The 19,524-nt window shown below is 38.4% G+C and overlaps 1 protein-coding gene across 10 annotated transcripts in view; it reads right to left on the reverse strand.

Moving 5' to 3' along the window:
* szt2 (SZT2 subunit of KICSTOR complex) overlaps nucleotides 1-19,524 on the reverse strand; it is a gene marked incomplete at its 3' end in the record, with an annotated part of 127,106 nt that overhangs the window by 105,222 nt on the left and 2,360 nt on the right. For 9 of the 10 annotated variants that reach the window (XM_079628594.1, XM_079628601.1, XM_079628602.1 and 6 more), the window contains exons 3-18: nucleotides 19,026-19,199; nucleotides 17,768-17,938; nucleotides 17,567-17,689; nucleotides 15,154-15,313; nucleotides 13,362-13,468; nucleotides 12,097-12,307; nucleotides 8,766-8,936; nucleotides 7,110-7,341; nucleotides 6,298-6,427; nucleotides 5,946-6,091; nucleotides 3,851-4,003; nucleotides 2,011-2,125; nucleotides 1,698-1,903; nucleotides 381-617; nucleotides 219-297; nucleotides 38-126 (exon numbers count right to left, since the gene is read on the reverse strand). In XM_079628594.1, the coding sequence (XP_079484720.1) occupies nucleotides 38-126; nucleotides 219-297; nucleotides 381-617; nucleotides 1,698-1,903; nucleotides 2,011-2,125; nucleotides 3,851-4,003; nucleotides 5,946-6,091; nucleotides 6,298-6,427; nucleotides 7,110-7,341; nucleotides 8,766-8,936; nucleotides 12,097-12,307; nucleotides 13,362-13,468; nucleotides 15,154-15,313; nucleotides 17,567-17,689; nucleotides 17,768-17,938; nucleotides 19,026-19,199 (2,504 nt within the window). Of the gene's footprint in view, nucleotides 1-37; nucleotides 127-218; nucleotides 298-380; nucleotides 618-1,697; nucleotides 1,904-2,010; nucleotides 2,126-3,850; nucleotides 4,004-5,945; nucleotides 6,092-6,297; nucleotides 6,428-7,109; nucleotides 7,342-8,765; nucleotides 8,937-12,069; nucleotides 12,308-13,361; nucleotides 13,469-15,153; nucleotides 15,314-17,566; nucleotides 17,690-17,767; nucleotides 17,939-19,025; nucleotides 19,200-19,524 lie in introns of all 10 variants that reach the window. The other variant, XM_079628595.1, reaches the window with a different exon arrangement.

Raw genomic sequence — 19,524 nt, forward strand, 5'->3', positions numbered from 1 at the left:
GGTTAAGGATTTAGCCGAAACTCAAGTTTCTCATTACCTGTCCTTGGTAGAGGTGTAATGAGGCGGAAATAGGATGTACTGGACTATGCAGGTGTGTTTCTCTCCGTCCAAATCAGCTGGAAGACTCTGCATACACAGTAGTGGCTGAAAGTTAGCGATGCATGGCCAACAAAATGCTACAACTGGGATATACCAGCAGAGAGTGTTTATTCTGTCACCTGCATTGGCAGCTCTGTCACCATGTTGATGATACCCTCCCCGCTGGCAGCAAAATGGAAGCCTTCAGACAGACGAATACTGTGCAAACAGCATCAAGTAGCAATTAGCTATTTTGTAGATGCTATTGCGTATATTGCAGGTAATTTCAGTTTCAGACTCACTCAGAGAGCATGGAGAGGATATGAGCGACTGCATGCAGCGATACTGCGGTTCCCGGCCCGTTCTGCACGGCCCACACCCAGCGCTGGTGGAGGAAGTACCGGGAGAGAGACGCCACGGTGGAGGAGGCCGTCCTGCTGGCAGCCATGCTGAGAGGAGCGCCCATGATGGCCGGCTGGGCGAACGGCTCCATGTTTAGGATAAAAGGGGTGCGGAAATCTGACGGAAGTTTCTCGTACCTGTCCCGGGACGTCAGTAGAGGTCAGAACAAGATTAGGGGCCAACTTTGGACAATGTTGGAACTGTAAAACTAAAAATATTTTTGTTCATTGAAATAAAGTTAAAATTAAATAAAATATAAAAATTAGATGAAAAACTTAAAATTATAAATGTTGCCTTGGCAAGTAACTGAAATAAAGTATACGGTGAAGTACTAAAATTACTAAAACTGAATTAACAAAAAAAAGAAAATTTAAAAACGGTAACACTATATTTTACAGTGTCCTTGTTACATATGTTATATGTAGTTAATGTAGTAATAACAGTAAAATAGACATAATTACAAGCAATTAACCCTCAACCAAAACCTAATCCTACTCTAACCCTATAGTAAGTACATGTAGTTGATTAATATTACTCAATACTTAAATATATAATTACACTGTAACAATGACACCTTAAAATAAAGTGTAAAAAAAAAAAAATTAAATTGAAAACTGAAAACATAAAAATAATAAATACTATAATAGTATATATATAACAATAATAATTAAATAACATTGATTGAAGTCTACATGTTCGCAAACCACTGTACTTATATAATATAATAATGAATAGTAATAATAATATACAATGTGACATTTTGGTGCAAAACCAAATATTCAATTTTAATAAAATAAAATAAATGAAATAAAATTAATTAAAATAAAATAGACAAATTAAAATATATATATTTTTGAAACTAATAAAAATGATATAAGCATTTAACAAAATTACTGAAACAAACTGCAATTAAATTGAAAGCTGAAAATTATATAATGTGACATTTTGGTGCAAAACCGAATATTCAATGAGAAAAGCATGAATCTTTGGAATTTAATCAGTTAATCAATCAGTAATTGATCATGAAAACTGTAGGAGTTCAAATATGAAATATAGACATTTTTAGGTGTCAGCCAAAAAGAAAAGCCATTAGAAAATAAGGTAAATTTTGACGTTAAGTTGACTGTAGCACTGTCATAACTTTTTGTACATGCTAAAAAACTTCATCAAGATAACAGAAATGAGATTGATAATTGTTTTATGTTTACGTCACTGACCTGATCAGTAGTTTTTCAAGAGGTTTGTTGAGCACCACCACACACGGCCGGTCAGAGAGCGCCGGTTTGGGCACCGGAAGAGGCGGAGACTTGGAGGGTGAGGCGTTACCCAGAATCTTCCGTTTGGTCTTTGGTGTGGCCTCCTTATTCTGGACTCGATGAGGGAAGCGCAGCCGCAGGATCTGCTCCCGGAGTTCATCCACAATCTACAAACAGAGTCGGAGTGACAAACACTCTCATGTGGGACCCTGCTGTTCTGTAACTGTTCTGAAAGCAGTTGAACTGAAGTCTGGTGTGAAAAACGCTGCCTCACCTTGTTCCTGGTGTGTGCAAGAGTTCCTATCGGGAAGCCCAATCGCAGCACCATGCAGGGAGCTTTAGAGATCAGACGCACCAGATAGAAGGAGACGGGCGGCAACTCAGAGGCACTGTGGGAATAATGCTTGTTAAAGGTGCTGTATGTAAACTTTGTCACTCTACTAAAGCATAGAACAGTGGGGATTTCTTTAAGACTGCAAGGGAAGCTCGGCTTCCCCTATATAATGTCAAAAAATGAAAGGATTCACTTTTAAAAAATGTTTGCTGATAATTTACTCACCCTGATGTCATCCAAGATGTCCATGTCTTTCTTTCTTCAGTCGAAAAGAAATTTAAGTTTTTGAAGAAAACATTCCAGGATTTTTCTACACAGAATGGACTTCAATAGCAACCATCTATCAAAGAAGGTTCAAATGTCCATCTCAACGCAGTTTCGAAGTCTCTACACAATCCCAGTCGAGAAATAATGGTCTTATCTAGCGAAACGATCGGCCATTTTCTAAAAAAATGTGTATACTTTTTAACCACAATTGTTCGTCTTGTGCTGGCCTGCGACGCGCCACGCATTTCCACATTGGAAAGGTCACGATTTTTTTTTTATAAAAATACAAATAAATTAAAACAAAGATGTCGGACAATTTTGAAAATTAGTTTTTCGCCCTTCCCTACTTTTTTTTGAACCGGAGTACACAGAAAAAATTACTTAAATAGATGACGTGACGCGTGACCTTTCCAACGTGATTACGTAATGCGTGGCGCGTCGCAGACCAGCACAAGACGAACAATTGTGGTTAAAAAGTATATACATTTTATTTATTATTTAGAAAATGATCGCTGGATAAGACCCTTATTTCTCGACTGAGATCGTGTAGAGACTTTGAAGCTGCATTGAGACGGACATTTGAACCTTCTTTGAACATTGGGATAGATGCTTGCCATTTAAGTCCATTCTGTGTAGAAAAATCCTGGAATGTTTTCCTCAAAAAACTACATTTCTATTCGACTGAAGAAAGAAAGACATGGACATCTTGGATGACATAGGGTGAGTGAATTATCAGCAAAACTTTTTTGAAAGTGAACTAATCCTTTAAATGGTCAAATATGTACTATTTTATTAACATTTTATTGACTAAAAATGCATTATAACACGTTAATCTCGAAAACGAGTTCGTTCAGAATCAGCTACATATAGCAGGTCGGCTGACTCGATCTCCTTCTCATACATTCCCGTAGCGTCACAGTGCATTTCCCTGTTGAAGCCGAGCGTCCATTGACTTCAATGGGGCTGCTTTGAACAGTTTTTTCCAGTGCTTCGAAACTAGACGGTCATGTCCCGCCCACAGACGCTCAGCATCTCTGAGGGTGAATGGAGGAGTGGGCTGGCCTGGACTCCGGGCTTCTGCGTGATGATTGGAGGGTCCTGATCTCCCTTTGATTGACAGCGATTTCGTACAATAAAAAGTCAAAAACGCTGAAACTATTCCAGCTCAGTCCCATCGCGGATTTTGAAAGTGTAGTCGAAAGGCAAACTGCTGCAAGCTATTTCTTGGTATTTGCTTGGCGAAATTGCAAGCCAATTTTCATCATACATTTCACACAATTATACACCACATTCCTTGTTACAGTGTGTAAGTCTCCTCGGCTTTCATTGTCAATTGCGCTCGTTCCTGTTGTGTGTCCTCAAACTGGCGACCCGCGTGAAACAACGATTTCCGGTAGTTTGGATATGGAAATATTTGGACTGCAGTACCTATTTCGACCACTAGCTGTCATTCTTACAGACTGCACCTTTAAAACACAGCTCTGTAAATCTGGCAAAAGAACTGTGCATGTACCTGTAAATAAGTTTGACGTATGAGTATCCCTCCACCAGGACGAAACTGCTCCAGTCCCTGAGCAGCGAGGTGAGCGCAGAGTGAGAGATCCGACACTGGACGGTACTGAATCGACCATTACTGCCAGCGTTGTGCACATGCTTCGGGACTGGGCTGAACAGAGAGACAAAGCAAAGAGGGATTTATTGAACACTGAGCTTTTATATGGAGCACTACTTGTATTTCCAAACCAAGCAGTGTTTCCGCTACATTCATTCAGCCGTGGTGGGCCGCCACACCAAAAATCCTCCCGCCACGGCTGCAGCTTCTCAGTGAGGTCCGTCCGATATTGTGCATACTATTGTGTTATTGTTAAGCCCCACTAAAGGCATAAAAAACATTGTAAAGCACCATAAAGTTTTCGTGCACTATATTCCAAGACTTCTAAAGTCATTCGATAGCATAATGTGAGGTAAAAAATAATATTGAAGTCGTTAAGTTAAAGTTAATGAAAACTCATCTCTCCTCAGTCATTCTCCATTCAGAACTTAAACATCGCGTCACCTTCGGTTACAAGTAACACCACGATGACACTCTCCAAGATCAATGTTCACATTATTATACTTTATTTGTAGATAAAGGTCTATGGTTTGCATAAAATTACTTTATCTTACTGTTACTGGAGTTTATTGCGTTAGTTCTGTTAGATTACAGCACTGAGCACTCTGAATTCGAATTGTTCTTCATGCGCACTGTAACTGAAATGTAAAACTGTTAAAAGAAAAGGCTAAATAAACGGTTGCATAGATATAATACAGTAAGCATCAAATATCTCTTCGCTTTGTGCTTTTAAATAAAGTGTGCCAGTCAGAGAGACTGGTAGTTGTGAAACAGTATTTCGTGTGTTGTCTGTGTACTCTGCTAACACTTTTCAATGCGAAGCGCTGCACGCTGTGACTTCGAGTTGCTTCAAGTGCATCATTCGGCGCACGGGATGCGCATAATCGCATTGCCGCTGTAAATTGGAACCTTTCATATTATAACTAGAAAAACTATTTTTCGATTAATCGTTTTTTAAATTGTGGTTAATTCAATATCGATTCTCAAAGGCTATGAATCGATTTTTTCACCCCTATATTTATTTATATATCACCCAAAAGCCAGTATTAGTTTTCCTACACTTCATAGGCTTGCAGCCTCCATGTTATTCTAATGCAGTGAGATTTTATGTTTGTTTTATCTTAAACATAAAATAACCTGATCCTGTTTGATCAAGGCATGAGACTGTTCTGACTTTTTCAATAATCAATTTTTCATCTTGCATCAAAATCCTGTCTATTCATTGTATGCATTTGATATATGCTGTTTTAATGTACCCAAGTGTACCTAAAATAATAAGAGTTTAATATACTGGCTCTTAATTTCTTTTTATTAATTAACCACTCGTAAACTTATGTTCACTGTTCTTTTTTATAAATATAGGTTTTGTGTTAAATCTACAGTATATTCATTGAGTGGAATCGAGAATCGAAATTGAATCTAATTGAGAGCTTGCGAATTGAAATCGAATCGGAACATCTGAATCGATACCCATCCCTAATTATAATACTTAGGGGAGGTTTAAACACCTGGGGCAAGGGGGTGTGGCCCATGGGAATATCACGCATGGGCGACGCCCCCTCCCTCTGGGGAAATGGGCCTGCCACCACAGCTGGAAAAAATCCTAGAGGAAACACTGCCAAGTATCTCTCTTTTTATACCAACTCAACTGGGTGTCACCTTAAAAGGAAAGCACTGTTACAAATTGTTCGCACTAAGACGTGTAGTAAGAAAATATGGTCAGTTTTGACTTTTTTTCTCTCTTTTTATACCAACTTAACTTGGTGTCACCATAAAAGGAAAGCCATTTCTCTTCAGACAAACACACACCAATGAATTGTTCGTAATAAGACGTCTAGTAAAAAATTGTTTTATATGGAGCAGTATTTCTAAACCAGGTCTCTCTTTTTTCACACCAACTCAAGTAAAATATTTTGGAGTAACATTACCAACACTAATAATAACAGGACTAAACTATATTGACTGCTGACCGGTCCAGGCTGTGTTGTTCACTCACATGTCATGTTCCAGAATGATAGCGATGCGATGCATGTGCAGCCAGCGCTGCCAGAAGTTAGCGTCCATGGACAGGATTGGCTTCCAGTAAGAGGCAAACTGCGATTGGCTGGAGTCTTTAGAGCCACTGTGCTGGAGGGAGAGGACCTGATGGAGAGCAGGATTGTGGTTAGCATGTTAATATTCCCAAAACAGTAATATTGAGAAACATAAGTATTTTCTATGTGAATATATGTTCAAATGTAATTTATTCCTGTGATGCAAAGCTGAATTTTTTGCATAATTACTCCAGTCTTCAGTGTCACGTGATCCTTCAGAAATCAGTATAATAGGATGATTGTGTGCTCACTCACTGGTGTGGTGGATCCAGGTGGGATGTAAAACAGAGGAACACCATTTTTTGTGCTTTCGGGGATGGTGTAATGTTCTGGGATAGAATTAAAGGACTGCAGGTGCACTAACATCTGGTCTGTCTGATTTATGCTGTTGAGAACAAACGACATAGAGCATGTAAGCCGCGCTATATTGGTCCAATGAGGGTTTCAAATAATACGGGGAAGGTTTCTTGCGCGTTCCGTCTTTCCAGCATCTCAAAGTAATTTGGTGAAATAAGACATTCTCATATGCAATTATCTCGTTTTAATCTGACTCCATGAATTAAGAAGGTTCAATGTGAAATAAGGTTATGTTTACACTTAAAATAGTTACAACATGGATGTAATGTAATGATAATTTAAACCATTTGTACCCAGCATAAATGTAAAATGCTGAGAGAGAGAGAGAGAGAGAGAGAGAGAGAGAGAGAGAGAGAGAGAGAGAGAGAGAGAGAGAGAGAGAGAGAGAGAGAGAGAGAGAGAGAGAGAGAGAGAGAGAGAGAGAGGATTGCTTATTGATCTCCTGTTGACTAATTATTCAAAACTGACCAATCAGATGATAACAACTTCCCTATTGTCCCAAACCTCTGGCCTACAGGCCTAAATCACTATCAGCACGGGTGTGCTGAAAATGTCTGAGTGAAAAGCAAAATGTCTTTGTTCCTTTGAAATAATCTTGGATTATTTCCAACCTTACAAGCATTACTTTATGACATCAAACTAAAACTGACAGCAAAGTATCTAAAATCTTCCTTCTGCAATCGCTGTTCAAGTTAAAACCAAAATCTGACCTCTGCAGAGTGTTCCAGAAGCGTCGGATGACAGACGTCCGGTAGGGGCTTGTGATTGGTTTCCGCATGGTGCAGCTGATGTCATGGAGGATGTCATAACTGCCCTCCATGGTCACCTCCACCCAGGTGGTGCGTTTGATTGGATCCAGGGGCCAGGACGCCACGGCAAGGTACTCGATGCGCATGTTGTGCTTCCAGAGGAGGACCAGCTTCAACTCCAACTGACTTCCTCCTGGTAGAGATTATTAGTTGATTACATGATTATTGAGAAATCCCAGAGTACCATCAGTCAAAAAATGCATCATGAAGAGGAAAAAAACATATATAAGTCGCACTGGACTATAAATCGCATTTATTTATACATTTATTTCACAAAATCTAAGATTAAGAACAGACATTTAATCTGGAAAGGCAAGTTATTCAGCTCCACAACAGCACACAGAACAACAGGCTGAATAGGTGTCCGGTATGTTAACGTCACACATTAACAGTTATTCAGCTACACAATAGCATAAAGCTAGCATGACCCCTTGTCATATTGTATGGTTGTGCATGGACACTGGACAGGTTAATGGCTAATTTCACTGGTACTTGTGACTAAGTGACAATAAAGGGCTACTACTACTACTAAAGAAAATATACCTGAGAGGCTGAATAGGCTAAATTAACATAACCCAGCGAGTCCAACAAGTTACCGGTAAGCACACATCACTGAATCCGTTGAGTTCTTCCTCTGTGTCGTTTCTGAACAACTCCGCCAACTAGAGCGCCCTCTCGCGGCTGTAGATGGTAATGTTTTCTCTTGGTTCATCTCAGTCAGTATGAATTAATTTTGATATATAAGTCGCACCTGACTATAAGTCGCAGGACCAGCCAAACTATGAAAAAAAGTGCGACTTATAGTCCGGTATTTTAAGGCTGCATTAAAGCTGCAGTGTGTAAATTTTAGCGGCATCTAGTGGTGAAGTGACGAATCGCAACCAACAGAAGTTACGATGGCCGACAGTAAAAGATGTCCTCGTCTCAGACAGCAGAGAGCAGCCAGTTAAGCAATGAGGTTTCTTTACAAAGATAAATTAAGAAATTATGTTTACTTAATTATTCAGTAAAACGATATGTTATTGCAAATATTATTGTGTCAGTGTTTTATTCACTGACTTTAGCTTGCTTCTTTGCACGAAGAACAACATAGTGACGAAGTGCGTTTGTAGTATGTAGATTGAAATGGCTCATTCTAAGGTCATAAAAACATAACGGTTCATTATGTAAGGTCTTTATATAACACTGAAAATATAGTTATGTATATGATATTGCGTTTCTGTCAACAGATCCTCCTAAGTATGTAGTTTCTGTGACACTAGTGGCACCAAGCGGAATTACCAAAAATAAAGCATATTTTGATACGCCCTTATATGATGAAGCTCCTTTGGGTGCTTGTGAAGGCGTCTCTCAACAGGTAAAATTAGGCTAGATTAAAAAGTTTGTTGAGACAAACTTTAAGTTGGCTTGAGAAAGTTTGGACCAGACAGTTTGAAGAACTTTAAACTTTAGGAATACTTTTAGCTGTTTTTCTATGCGTCATGATGAGAATTTTTTTTATATTTTTTATACAGTATATTTCAACATTCAATACCACACCTTATGAGGTTAAAGTACCTTTAGTGATGTTAATCTCTCGAATGGTGTATCCCTCTCTCAGTCTGATAGACAACACACTGATCAAATCAGCATGCACTTCCTTCTCGGTGTGTTTCTTCCTGCGCATCACTAAGGCGGGGTTTCCACTGGCCGACACCAGGTGTTCATTAAAGAGCCTGTGCTGGGAGACTAGAAACACAGGGATGGCACCGGTCAGTCACTACAGTGCTGTTTGCATAACCTAATGATTGTGTGTGTGTGTGTGTGTGTGTGTGTGTGTGTGTGTGTGTGTGTGTGTGTGTGTGTGTGTGTGTGTGTGTGTGTGTGTGTGTGTGTGTGTGTGTGTGTGTGTGTGTGAGTGTGGTGTACAACTATCTTTGTGAGGACCAGTTTGAGTTTTAGACCATTGGAGTGAGTACAAAGTAGAGTAAAGTGAGAACATTTTGGCCATTCCTCACTCTCTGAGACCCCTTTAAAGGCCTGTTTGAGGGTCAAGACTTGGTTTTAGGGTTAAGGTTATAATTAAGTTAAGGGTAGGTTTAGGGTCAGGGTTCGGGTTAGGCACTTAGTTGTGATGGGTAAGGTTAGGGTAAACTGCCAGAAATTGCATTGTGTCAATGAATGTCCTCATAAAGATAGCATTTCACAACCACAAAGAGGGGTGTGTGTGTGTGTGTGTGTGTGTGTGTGTGTGTGTGTGTGTGTGTGTGTGTGTGTGTGTGTGTGTGTGTGTGTGTGTGTGTGTGTGTGTGTGTGTGTGTGTGTGTGTGTGTGTGTCAAAGATATATCAATTTGTATATCATCATCATCTATTAAAAGCCAATCAAATCCTAGGTGTATCTAGACTTTTTATAAGTGAAAGTAAGATCAAGTGCAGTTCCATGCAGTCACATGCTTCATTTAAAAAATGACTCAGCATCTTTAAACATTGCAAAAGGAAATAAGCAGAAGACCGACTGAAAATCATATGACTAACTTTTGAGCAAATCTCATGAGCATTTATGAAATCGCCTCTAATGTGATTGTTATGTGAGTGTAATTTTGCTTAATTGTGAGGCAGAACTGAGAGTTCACAGACAGGGTTGAGATACCGAGTGCTGAGAGCTCTGTTATTGATTGCTTTGCTATCTGATGATGTATGGTGAAATAACAGAGTTTTTAGTGGACAGAGCAATCCTCTCTTAGAAATATCCAAGCGCTCAAACATCTCTGATTGCTTTCCTTCCTTCTCTGCGGTTCTCAGATCTAATTTTGCCTAATAACACAGAAACTGTGCAATATCTAATTTATAATAGTTTTAATAAGTAATAGAAAAAAGCTGAAATTAAATAAAATGTATTACTATATGCAAAACTTAAACGAAAATTTGAAAGGTATTAAAATTACTGAAACCAAAATAGTTCAAATTTCATTTAAAAAATCAAAACACAATTAAAGATTTATAAAAAGCTAATAAAAAATAACAATATAACAAAAAATATTAATAGTGAAAATATGATGCAATATAATGACAACATAAAAATATGAATATATACTATAATAGTATTAGAGGTCGACCGATTCATCGGTTTTGCCGATTAATCGGCACCGATTGTTGACTGGTGGAACTATCGTTATCGGCAAAAATATATACCGATAGTTTTTCCTGGTTGCGTCCATTGCTGGAGCGGCTGAGAAGCGCGCGCTGTCATTCAATACACAGTGTAAGAGCTGAGAAGGGTCTGCTGGCATGATGCAGTACAAGAGCGGCCTCTAGAGGTGTAATAAAAACTCGTGCCTCGTGTTGTTTATTTCGACACGTGATTCTGCGTGCTGCACTGAGAGCACATGCTGCGCGGAGAGCGCTGACATCAGACGCGCGTTTAAAGCACCGACAGCTCAAATGTATGTATACAGTACATTTTGTCATATTATTATAAAGTGATTAATTTGTTGACTAAATGCTGCATTAGTAGAGAAAGAACAGCACAACAGTGTTTGTTTGCCTTCGAGGCTGAGAGGACGCTAACATTAGTAGTACCTCAAGCGGTTAAAACACTGACAAACATAAAGGTAAGTCCGACCCGAATGTTGAATGTCACAATTGTTACCTCTGTTTGCATTAGTTCATATCCAGCTGGTCACTTTTATGCATTAAATATGCAGAGAAGTTGCATATTTAAAGCTAGAGACGTAAGCAAACTGATATGTTCACAGTTGACAGAAACATAAACGAATCAGAAAAGCATATTCGATTTCGGTTATTTATTTTTTTCATCTTCACTTTAATACAAATTTTGTTACTTTTTTATTAATTAAGTTGGCTTGAAAAGAACAGTTAAATAGTTACATTTTGAATGTAACTAGTTTTATTTGTTATTTAGAGTATTACTTTTTGTTTCAGTTTGAATGAATGTCTTTTATTGACTTAAATATTTATTCACATTTTTTATATTTATTTCATTTAGCATGTTTTCATGGTTCAATACAGTTTTTTTTATTTTTATAATATAGTTCAGCACTGTTTTACTTTGAGTGTTATGTTTGTTTTTATCCAGTATCAATTTTAAAAACTATCGGTTCATTAATCGGTTATCGGCAAGTATGGCCCAACCTAGCTATCGTTATCGGTAAAATCCACTATCGGTCGACCTCTAAATAGTATAAATGATACTAAAATAACACTTACAAATGTCATTGCATAACTCATCAAAATATGAAATTGTCTGTACAGTAATGGCCAAAAGTAATGTCCGGAGGGGATATTTGTTTTTAATGACCCTATAAGGTCAATTAACGTAAAATACGAGGAAAATACTTTTTTTATTTTTTTTTTATATTTGAAATATGAGGGAAGCACAAAACACTATAAACTTGGTTAAGGTATTTATCTGACAATTATTTGGCAAAAAAGGCAAACTACAGGTTTTATTTTACTATGCAAAGAAAAAAATGCTTAGAAAAACAAAAAGTTGATAGCATGCATGGACTACAGCATAATCAGTTATTAATATTTTTTTGGTTCTCTCGTTTCTGCATGTGTTCATAATTTCTTTGTATGACAGCCTGGCCAAAAATTATGTTGGCACAATTTCATTGCGTAATCACAAGTAATACAATTGACTCAAAGCACAACTTTACAATATGCTAAGAAAAGGTTTAACACATTTATAATCATTTCAAATAAAGGGTGAAGATGTCAATTTTCCGAGGCCGGACATCATTTTTGGCCACTACTGTAGTATAATAGTATATTTCCTATTTTAAAAATACCGCAGGCTCATATTTCAAGAAAAACCATGGACAGTTTGAAATGCTAAAACAATGAAATACTCAGCAGGACCTTCTCTTAAGCCTGAGTTGAGCTTACAGCAGTAGTACTCTGGGTTCATGGACTCGCCGGTCCTCAGGAAGGAGTATGTGAGGAAGGAGCGGTGGTAAGCGTTCATCTCGACGCCGGTCGAGTCGGACTCGGGACACATGGACAGATAGGAGCCAAAGGTTGCCATGGAGATGAACTTCATCAGCTCCACGTTGGGGATGTAGCCAAAACTGCAGTCGTAGGAGTACGCGCCGCCCACCTGAGGGAAACACAGGAGAACAAAAGGGAATGTTATGCTTTATAACAGACCAGTTACACTGCATTTACAATATTGTTCAAAAGTTTGGGGTCAGTATGTCAGATATTAATATTTTTATTCAGCAAGGACACAATAAATTGATGAAAAGTGACAGTAAAGACATTTAGGCCGTGTGTCTACCAAAGCGTTTTTTTTTTACGTGGCTGGCGTGTTTTTTCAATTGTTTTCAATGGGAGCGCCGCGTTTTTAAAACGCCATGAGCGTAACGATGCGCTGAGCGTCTTTTTTTTACAGGTCGCCGAGAGTTGAAGAATGTTCAACTTTGGGTAAAACGCAGAGCTCATCACTGTCACTTTATACCCAACCGTCCAATCACAGTGGAGGAGGGGCGGGACTAATACCACACTGACCAACCGCCACATTCTGCTAGTACAACATCAACAGATGACAACAACAAGCATAATAACGGAACTAAATAATTTAAAACAAGAGCCAGAGAAAATATGTTACATTGTATCGACATTTTAATATAGAATCAACACAGAAACAAAATATGTGTGAAATGAGATATTAGTAACGCTTTCGCGAATATTCCATATCATAACAAGCAAAGCGTCTCGACTGCCAAAAACGCTCTCAAGCGCCCACAGCTTTGGTGGACACACGGCCTTATAATATTACAAAATATTTCTATATCAAATAAATGCTGTTTTTTTTTACTCACATAAATGTTTGAGCAGCAAATCAGCATATTATAATGATTTCTGACTGATCATGTGACACTGAAGAAAATTCAGCATTGCATCACAGATATAAATTACACATAAAAAATATAATCACATAGAAAACACTTATTTTAAATTGTAATAATATTTCACAATATTACAGTTTCTGTATTTATTGATCAAATAATCGCAGCCCTGATGAGCAGAATTTTTATTTTATTTTTTTATCATACCGACCTCAAACTCTTTGAATGGTAATGTAAAGAGCATTAATATATTGGTGGCAGTCAGACTGAACATGAACATGTCAAAATGGATCTGAGCAGTACCTGAACAAAGGAGCAGGCGATGGTTCCACTTCTCAGCTGGTTCAGCAGAGTTTCACACACCGCTACATCAGGAACGCTCGTCACTCCATCTGTGATGATTATAATACCTGCAGGACAACACACAAGATTTCAAAAAATCACAAAAAAGCATTTGCATTCACACTGCCCACTCAGCAGCCGACCACCTTTTGTTTTGTTCTTACGTGTCTTTTAGCCACCATGGGTAAATGACGCCTTTAAAATCATTCATAGTATAATTAATTTTGTTTCTGGGTGCACTGATTAAAACTAATGAATACATTTAAAATAAATGGTTTGTAAAGGTGTGTTCATACTTGTAGTTCAGTTCGCTTGGTTTGTTTGGTCCGGACCAAAAAATGTATAATTTAGTCCTGTTCCGCTTAGCGTTCACATTACCGAACAATGCTGTGTTCTGGGCTAAATGTGCTCACTGTATGTGCGTAGCTACATATGATGGTATTCTGACCAGCTGAGAACTCATGAAGGGCTTATAAAATGTGTAAATGAGTCAAAACAGGGGCAGGAATCCCTCAGTCACACACAAACCAAGACATGCAGGGAGGATGGTGGTTCTGATGCCTGTACTGAACTGCGAGGAGATGCGGTGGACAACATTGCGACATTGACTAGAAGAAACATAGCCTGGTTGACACCAGACCCTTCTCAGTTGTACCTGTGGGTCTGGGGAAGGTTCATTTACAGCCCATTTCCAAAGGGGCGTCACCAACGGACGTCGCTCAAATGCCTCTGGGCTCAATTGGATAGACCTAAAACCAATCAGAGCGATCGTCATCGTGTAAAGCCCACCTCAACGCTTGTGATTGGTGCCTCGATTTGGAAAAATTGGAAATGGGCTTGAATGGGCTCTTGGCAGAACTGACTTGCAGAGCAAATCTAAATTTGCCGGAAGTTCGTCAGGGTTTTCCCAGGCTAGAAAAAACAGATACGCTTGAGCATAGATATACATAATGAAGGCTAGATGTCTTACGGCGGAGTCTCTAACGTCATCACAGGCGGCCATCTTGTCACAGGCAAGCTTTCTGTGGTTCCTGATGTAAGGCGAGTGATCTACACGAACACAAATACTCTTATCTCGCTGAAATCTTGACGGATTTACAAACGGTTTGGTTTCTTACAAACGTTATTAACGTGGCTATAATTCTGGATGCACATGTTGAAATATATAATATTATAATTATTCATAAGTACGCAGTGTCATAACTACATCTCTGACGTTTATAACAAACCAAACCGTTTGAAAATCGGTAGAAAATTTAGCAAGTTATGTTTATTTAAAAAGTACATGCACCATTAAAACACAATGTTACGAGTGAGCGAGCTGACTGTGACAAGATGGCCGCCAGGTGCGGACGTCGACCTCCATTGGCCAGCAGTGCGGATGAAACCTCTAGCCTTTATTATGTATATCTATGCGCTTGAGCATTCTGTCCTTTTTAGGGGCGTATCTTGTGACATCATGTCCGGTTTTTGGTTCGTTTACATGTCTTTGGTCCGTGTTGCGTTCACATTTCAGTCGAACCGCACCAGAGTTTGTCTGGAAGCGGATCGAGACTCATCTTTTCGGCTCGCTTGTTTGGTACGGATGGCAGCGTTCACACTTATTTCAAGCGTATTCAAATAAAACGCACTAACAGAGAAATCACACCAGAGTTCGTTTCAATTCAACTAAACATGCCAGGTGTGAACACACCCTAAATGTGATGCTCCCTGGATTTCAACATCATGTGGGGAACAGGATAGAGACACTGACCTGCACCAGAGTTCGGAGGCAGAAGTTGCAGCGCCAGAATCCCCTGCCTCACCATGCTGACGAGCCCCACATCTGCCGTCACCATCGAAACCCCCGGCTTCCTCGGACACGGTTCCTCCACAGCCTCATTGGAGAAGGACTGATAAACAGATCCATTGAACTGCAGAACATACAGAGATATGTTTTTTTAGACATAAAGTGTCTAATGTAACAAATTCAAATCTTATTACAAACATATAATACTCTTCAAAAGTTTGGGGTCGGTACGATCATTTAATGTTTTTGAAACTGCTCACCAAGACTGCATTTATTTGAGCAAAAATACAGTATTACAAATTATTACAATTTAAAAGAACTGTTTTCTATGTGAATATATGTTGAAGTGTAATTTATTCCTGTGATCAAAGCTGAATTTTCACCATTATTACTCCACTCATTACTTATTTTTAAGGATTTTTTGATGAATAGAAAGTTCAAAGGATAATATTTTCCTTTTGTAACATTATAAATGTCTTTACTGTCACATTTGATTAATTGAATGCCTCATTAATGAATATATGTATTAATATATAAAAAAATCTCACTAAGCCCAAACTTTTGAATAGTAGTGTATGACAAGACGCTGTAAAATTACACATGAACACTAATTAAGCAACAACATATGAGAGGTTATGCAAAATTAGTGAACGTTGAACAATGGTGCCTTTTATCATATTACACTTGTTGTCATTTTATGAAAGCAATGTGATTTTACTGATGCTAAGTTTTGTTTCATACCAATAAATAACATTTAACCAGGGCCTTAAACTAACTTTTTGCCACACTTAAGGTCGCCGGTGACTTAAGAAAATGTATCGGCTATAAATATGTTTTACCGGCCATGAAAAAAAAAAAGGCAGTAATGACATTCACAATTCTCTATTCTAGCTAAAACTACTAGCCTAACTAACTAATATAAATTTAAAACATTATTAAAGACAATTAAACAGTCAGTAATAAAATAAGAACTAATAATCAAGCAAAAGCACAAATAAATACAATATAACAAAGATACAAATGAAATAAACGGTGCTTTTCAGGTTTTTCAGGTACAGGAATTTAAGTAAGCAAATGTAAAGTAACTGCATAGTCTTCATTGCATAAATTAGACTTCCTTTTTAAAGTTACAAAAGTTATTCAGTCAAGAGCAGTAAGTGATTTTTTCTTTGTCTTTTGTTGTTTGATTAAAGGAACACTCCGACTTTTTGGGACTTTAGCCTATTCACCGTATCCCCCAGAGTTAGATAAGTCCATACATACCTTTTTCATCTCCGTGCGTGCTATAAGTCTGTTTGACGCACCCCCCGCTAGCCTAGCTTAGCACAAAGACTGGATGTAAATGGTTGCAGCTAGCATACTAATCCAAATAAGAGACAAAATATCGCAAACATTTTCCTATTTACATGTTGTGATTTGTATAGTCACAGAGTGTACAAAAAACAAAGTCACATGAGACACAGACATATTTTAACAGTATAAATACTGGGAACTATATTCTCTGAAGGCGAAGCACTGCTACTTGGGCGGAGGGATAACCGCAGCACCTGAGACGCGCCGTTGTTTCTTCTGTCAACAAAACCAACGTGATGTCTCAGGTGCTGCGGTTATGACTCCGCCCAAGTAGCAGTGCTTCGCCTTCAGAGAATATAGTTCCCAGTATACGGTTAAAATATGTCTGTGTCTCATGTGACTTTGTTTTTTGTACACTCTGTGACTATACAAATCACAACATGTAAATAGGAAAATGTTTGCGTTATTTTGTCACTTATTTGGATTAGTATGCTAGCTGCAACCATTTACATCCAGTCTTTGTGCTAAGCTAGGCTAGCGGTGGGTGTGTCAAACAGACTTATAGCACGCACGGAGATGAAAAAGGTATGTATGGACTTATCTAACTCTGGGGGATACGGTGAATAGGCTAAAGTCCCAAAAAGTTGGAGTGTTCCTTTAACATTAAAAACAGTCCGCAGCAGGAATATTAGGCTGCTGTCACTTTAAGAGCGAATGCACCAATCTAACATACTGATACTGTACACATACGATAACTTTCTCAACTGTTTACATTCACTTCAGACATAACCGACTGCGTCTACTAGGATACCCGTTATTTTTTGACAGTTTTGTGTGAATTTGTCCACTCAAGTGCAAGACGACCTGAAAGAGAGCTCAGTTTAGTAACTGAACGCAGCTTTCTGAAGGAAATTACCGGCCAACTGGTGAGTGACTCCGTTTCATACACTGATTTTTACTCGCATTTGGTTAGTGTTAATTTTAGGCCCTGCATTTAACTTTTGGTAAAGTTGCTGTGATGCACTGCAATGTTGGCCTCTTGCCGAGTATTGCATGCCTGTATAAAAAGCCCAAGCGCTCTTGCCTGATTGTGCTGCTGCTGTAGGACGTCAGCGATGCTGCTCTCCACGGCTCTCAGCTGCTGATAGATCTGATGCAAGAACTGCTCCAAATCCATGCAGTCCAGCTGACAGCCCTGAACCAACACCTGATGGGCATATAACCGGTCAGAAAACACGTTCAACTAATGTGCATTTATAGATTCACGATGACCCGCAATCCAGACCTGATGAGAACTAAGGCCAATGATGGAGGAATACGCCAGAATAGTGATGAAGACCTCTGGCTGGAACAGGTGATCAGTTCCTGGGACTTTAAAGGGTTTTGCCAGACCAATCAAGCACCGAGACAGAGCATGGAAGACTTCGTCAAAGATCATCTCTCCTGTGCTGTCATCCTGAAGACAAGCAACATATGACAACGCACTCTTAAAAGAGTTGATATCACTTTAACCCCTTATAATGGCACCCACAGCCATTACATATTTAAAACAGTAATATCCTATACTAAACCTAAACTAATCTTGACTAACTATATATCATATATATATATATATATATATAGCTTACAATCTCTAGTTTACATATTTGGTGACGGATTTTCAAAACAAATTACAGAGGAGCGTAATTTATCAATTTGCAACAAGAATATTTTAATACTCCTAAGGCGTGTTCAGACCTTTATTTTGAAATAGTGATGAACATGAAAAAATGGTAGAAACCTCAGTTTGTGTTCATGCCAAGAGTTAAAAAAATAACATCCATTCAATTCTTTTAGAAAAAAAGGTCTGAAAATGTTTTTAAAAAATAAATAAATAATAATAGATTCAGCATTTGTGATGTGGCAGCGAGCTATAATGCACATACGTGATCTTTTTGTGTTTCTTAGAGGTTGAATTAATTTCAAAATCAGCCAAACTTCCAATACTACTTCTGAATAGGATGTCTACTTCATAAATTGTATTAAAATTGTACAAATAATGGTTCAGATCACTCAAACAACATATGGAAATGGAGGCGCACTTATATGGGCAGTAATGTCCACTAGTGGAGAAGTGTGGTACTGCGCACAAACAAAATCTCACTGAGAGCTGATTTTTTGAGACATCAACCTAAAGTTTGAAACACAACTTGTTCAGATTTTTGGCTTTGATTTTTTTTTTGCATTTTTAGAGTCCACCAGGTTTTGAAAATATACATTTTATATAAAATATGAATAATACATTTTTTAACAAAGTACATTTTCATAAACTCAAACTTCTATAACTTTTTTTCTGTTTAACTTAATTTATTTCACTTCTACAAAAAAATAAAAATCTGCCAAATGTCTTCTTTAAAACAAGACCAATCTAACATCTATATTCCAAAGCATTCTTGAATTACAACCAGTTAAGTTCGGAATGTGCATTTTCATGTCTATTAAAAAAAAGGGGGGTGTTTAAGGGGTTAAACACGCCACTGAATGTGATGGTGGCGATGTCTTACCACGATCCCGGTGGACGGGCTCAGGTCCAGCTCGATGATGAAGCGGTACCTGCGAGCCAGGAAGGTCACGCGTGTGGAGGGAACCAGCAGACACGAGCAGGACGAGGGAGGAGAATTGGACTGCCATCCTTTCGGGATGATGCTCAAAACATCCAGCTCATTCTCTGACTTCAGCTGAGGAGATGCAACACACACACACAGACACACACACACACACACACACACACACACACAGAAAGAGAGAGAGAGAGATTCTCACAGGGTATGTATACAATGTCATCATGTGATCCATGACGATCTGAACTGATCTGGGTGAAAGCTATTGTTTGCTTTTTCAAAGTATAGAAGGAAGGCCTGAGACATGCATGAAAGATAATAAAAATAGAATTTATGAAAGTAAGATTAATAGGCTGATATTTGACCATTTTGAGGTTATTGTTATCAGCTATATTATATTGTACCAAATAAGTGTTCATTTAATTTAATCGTTTTCCATCAT

This window comes from Phoxinus phoxinus (genome assembly GCF_949152265.1).
Source record: "Phoxinus phoxinus genome assembly, chromosome: 11".
NCBI classification, from domain to species: domain Eukaryota; kingdom Metazoa; phylum Chordata; class Actinopteri; order Cypriniformes; family Leuciscidae; genus Phoxinus; species Phoxinus phoxinus.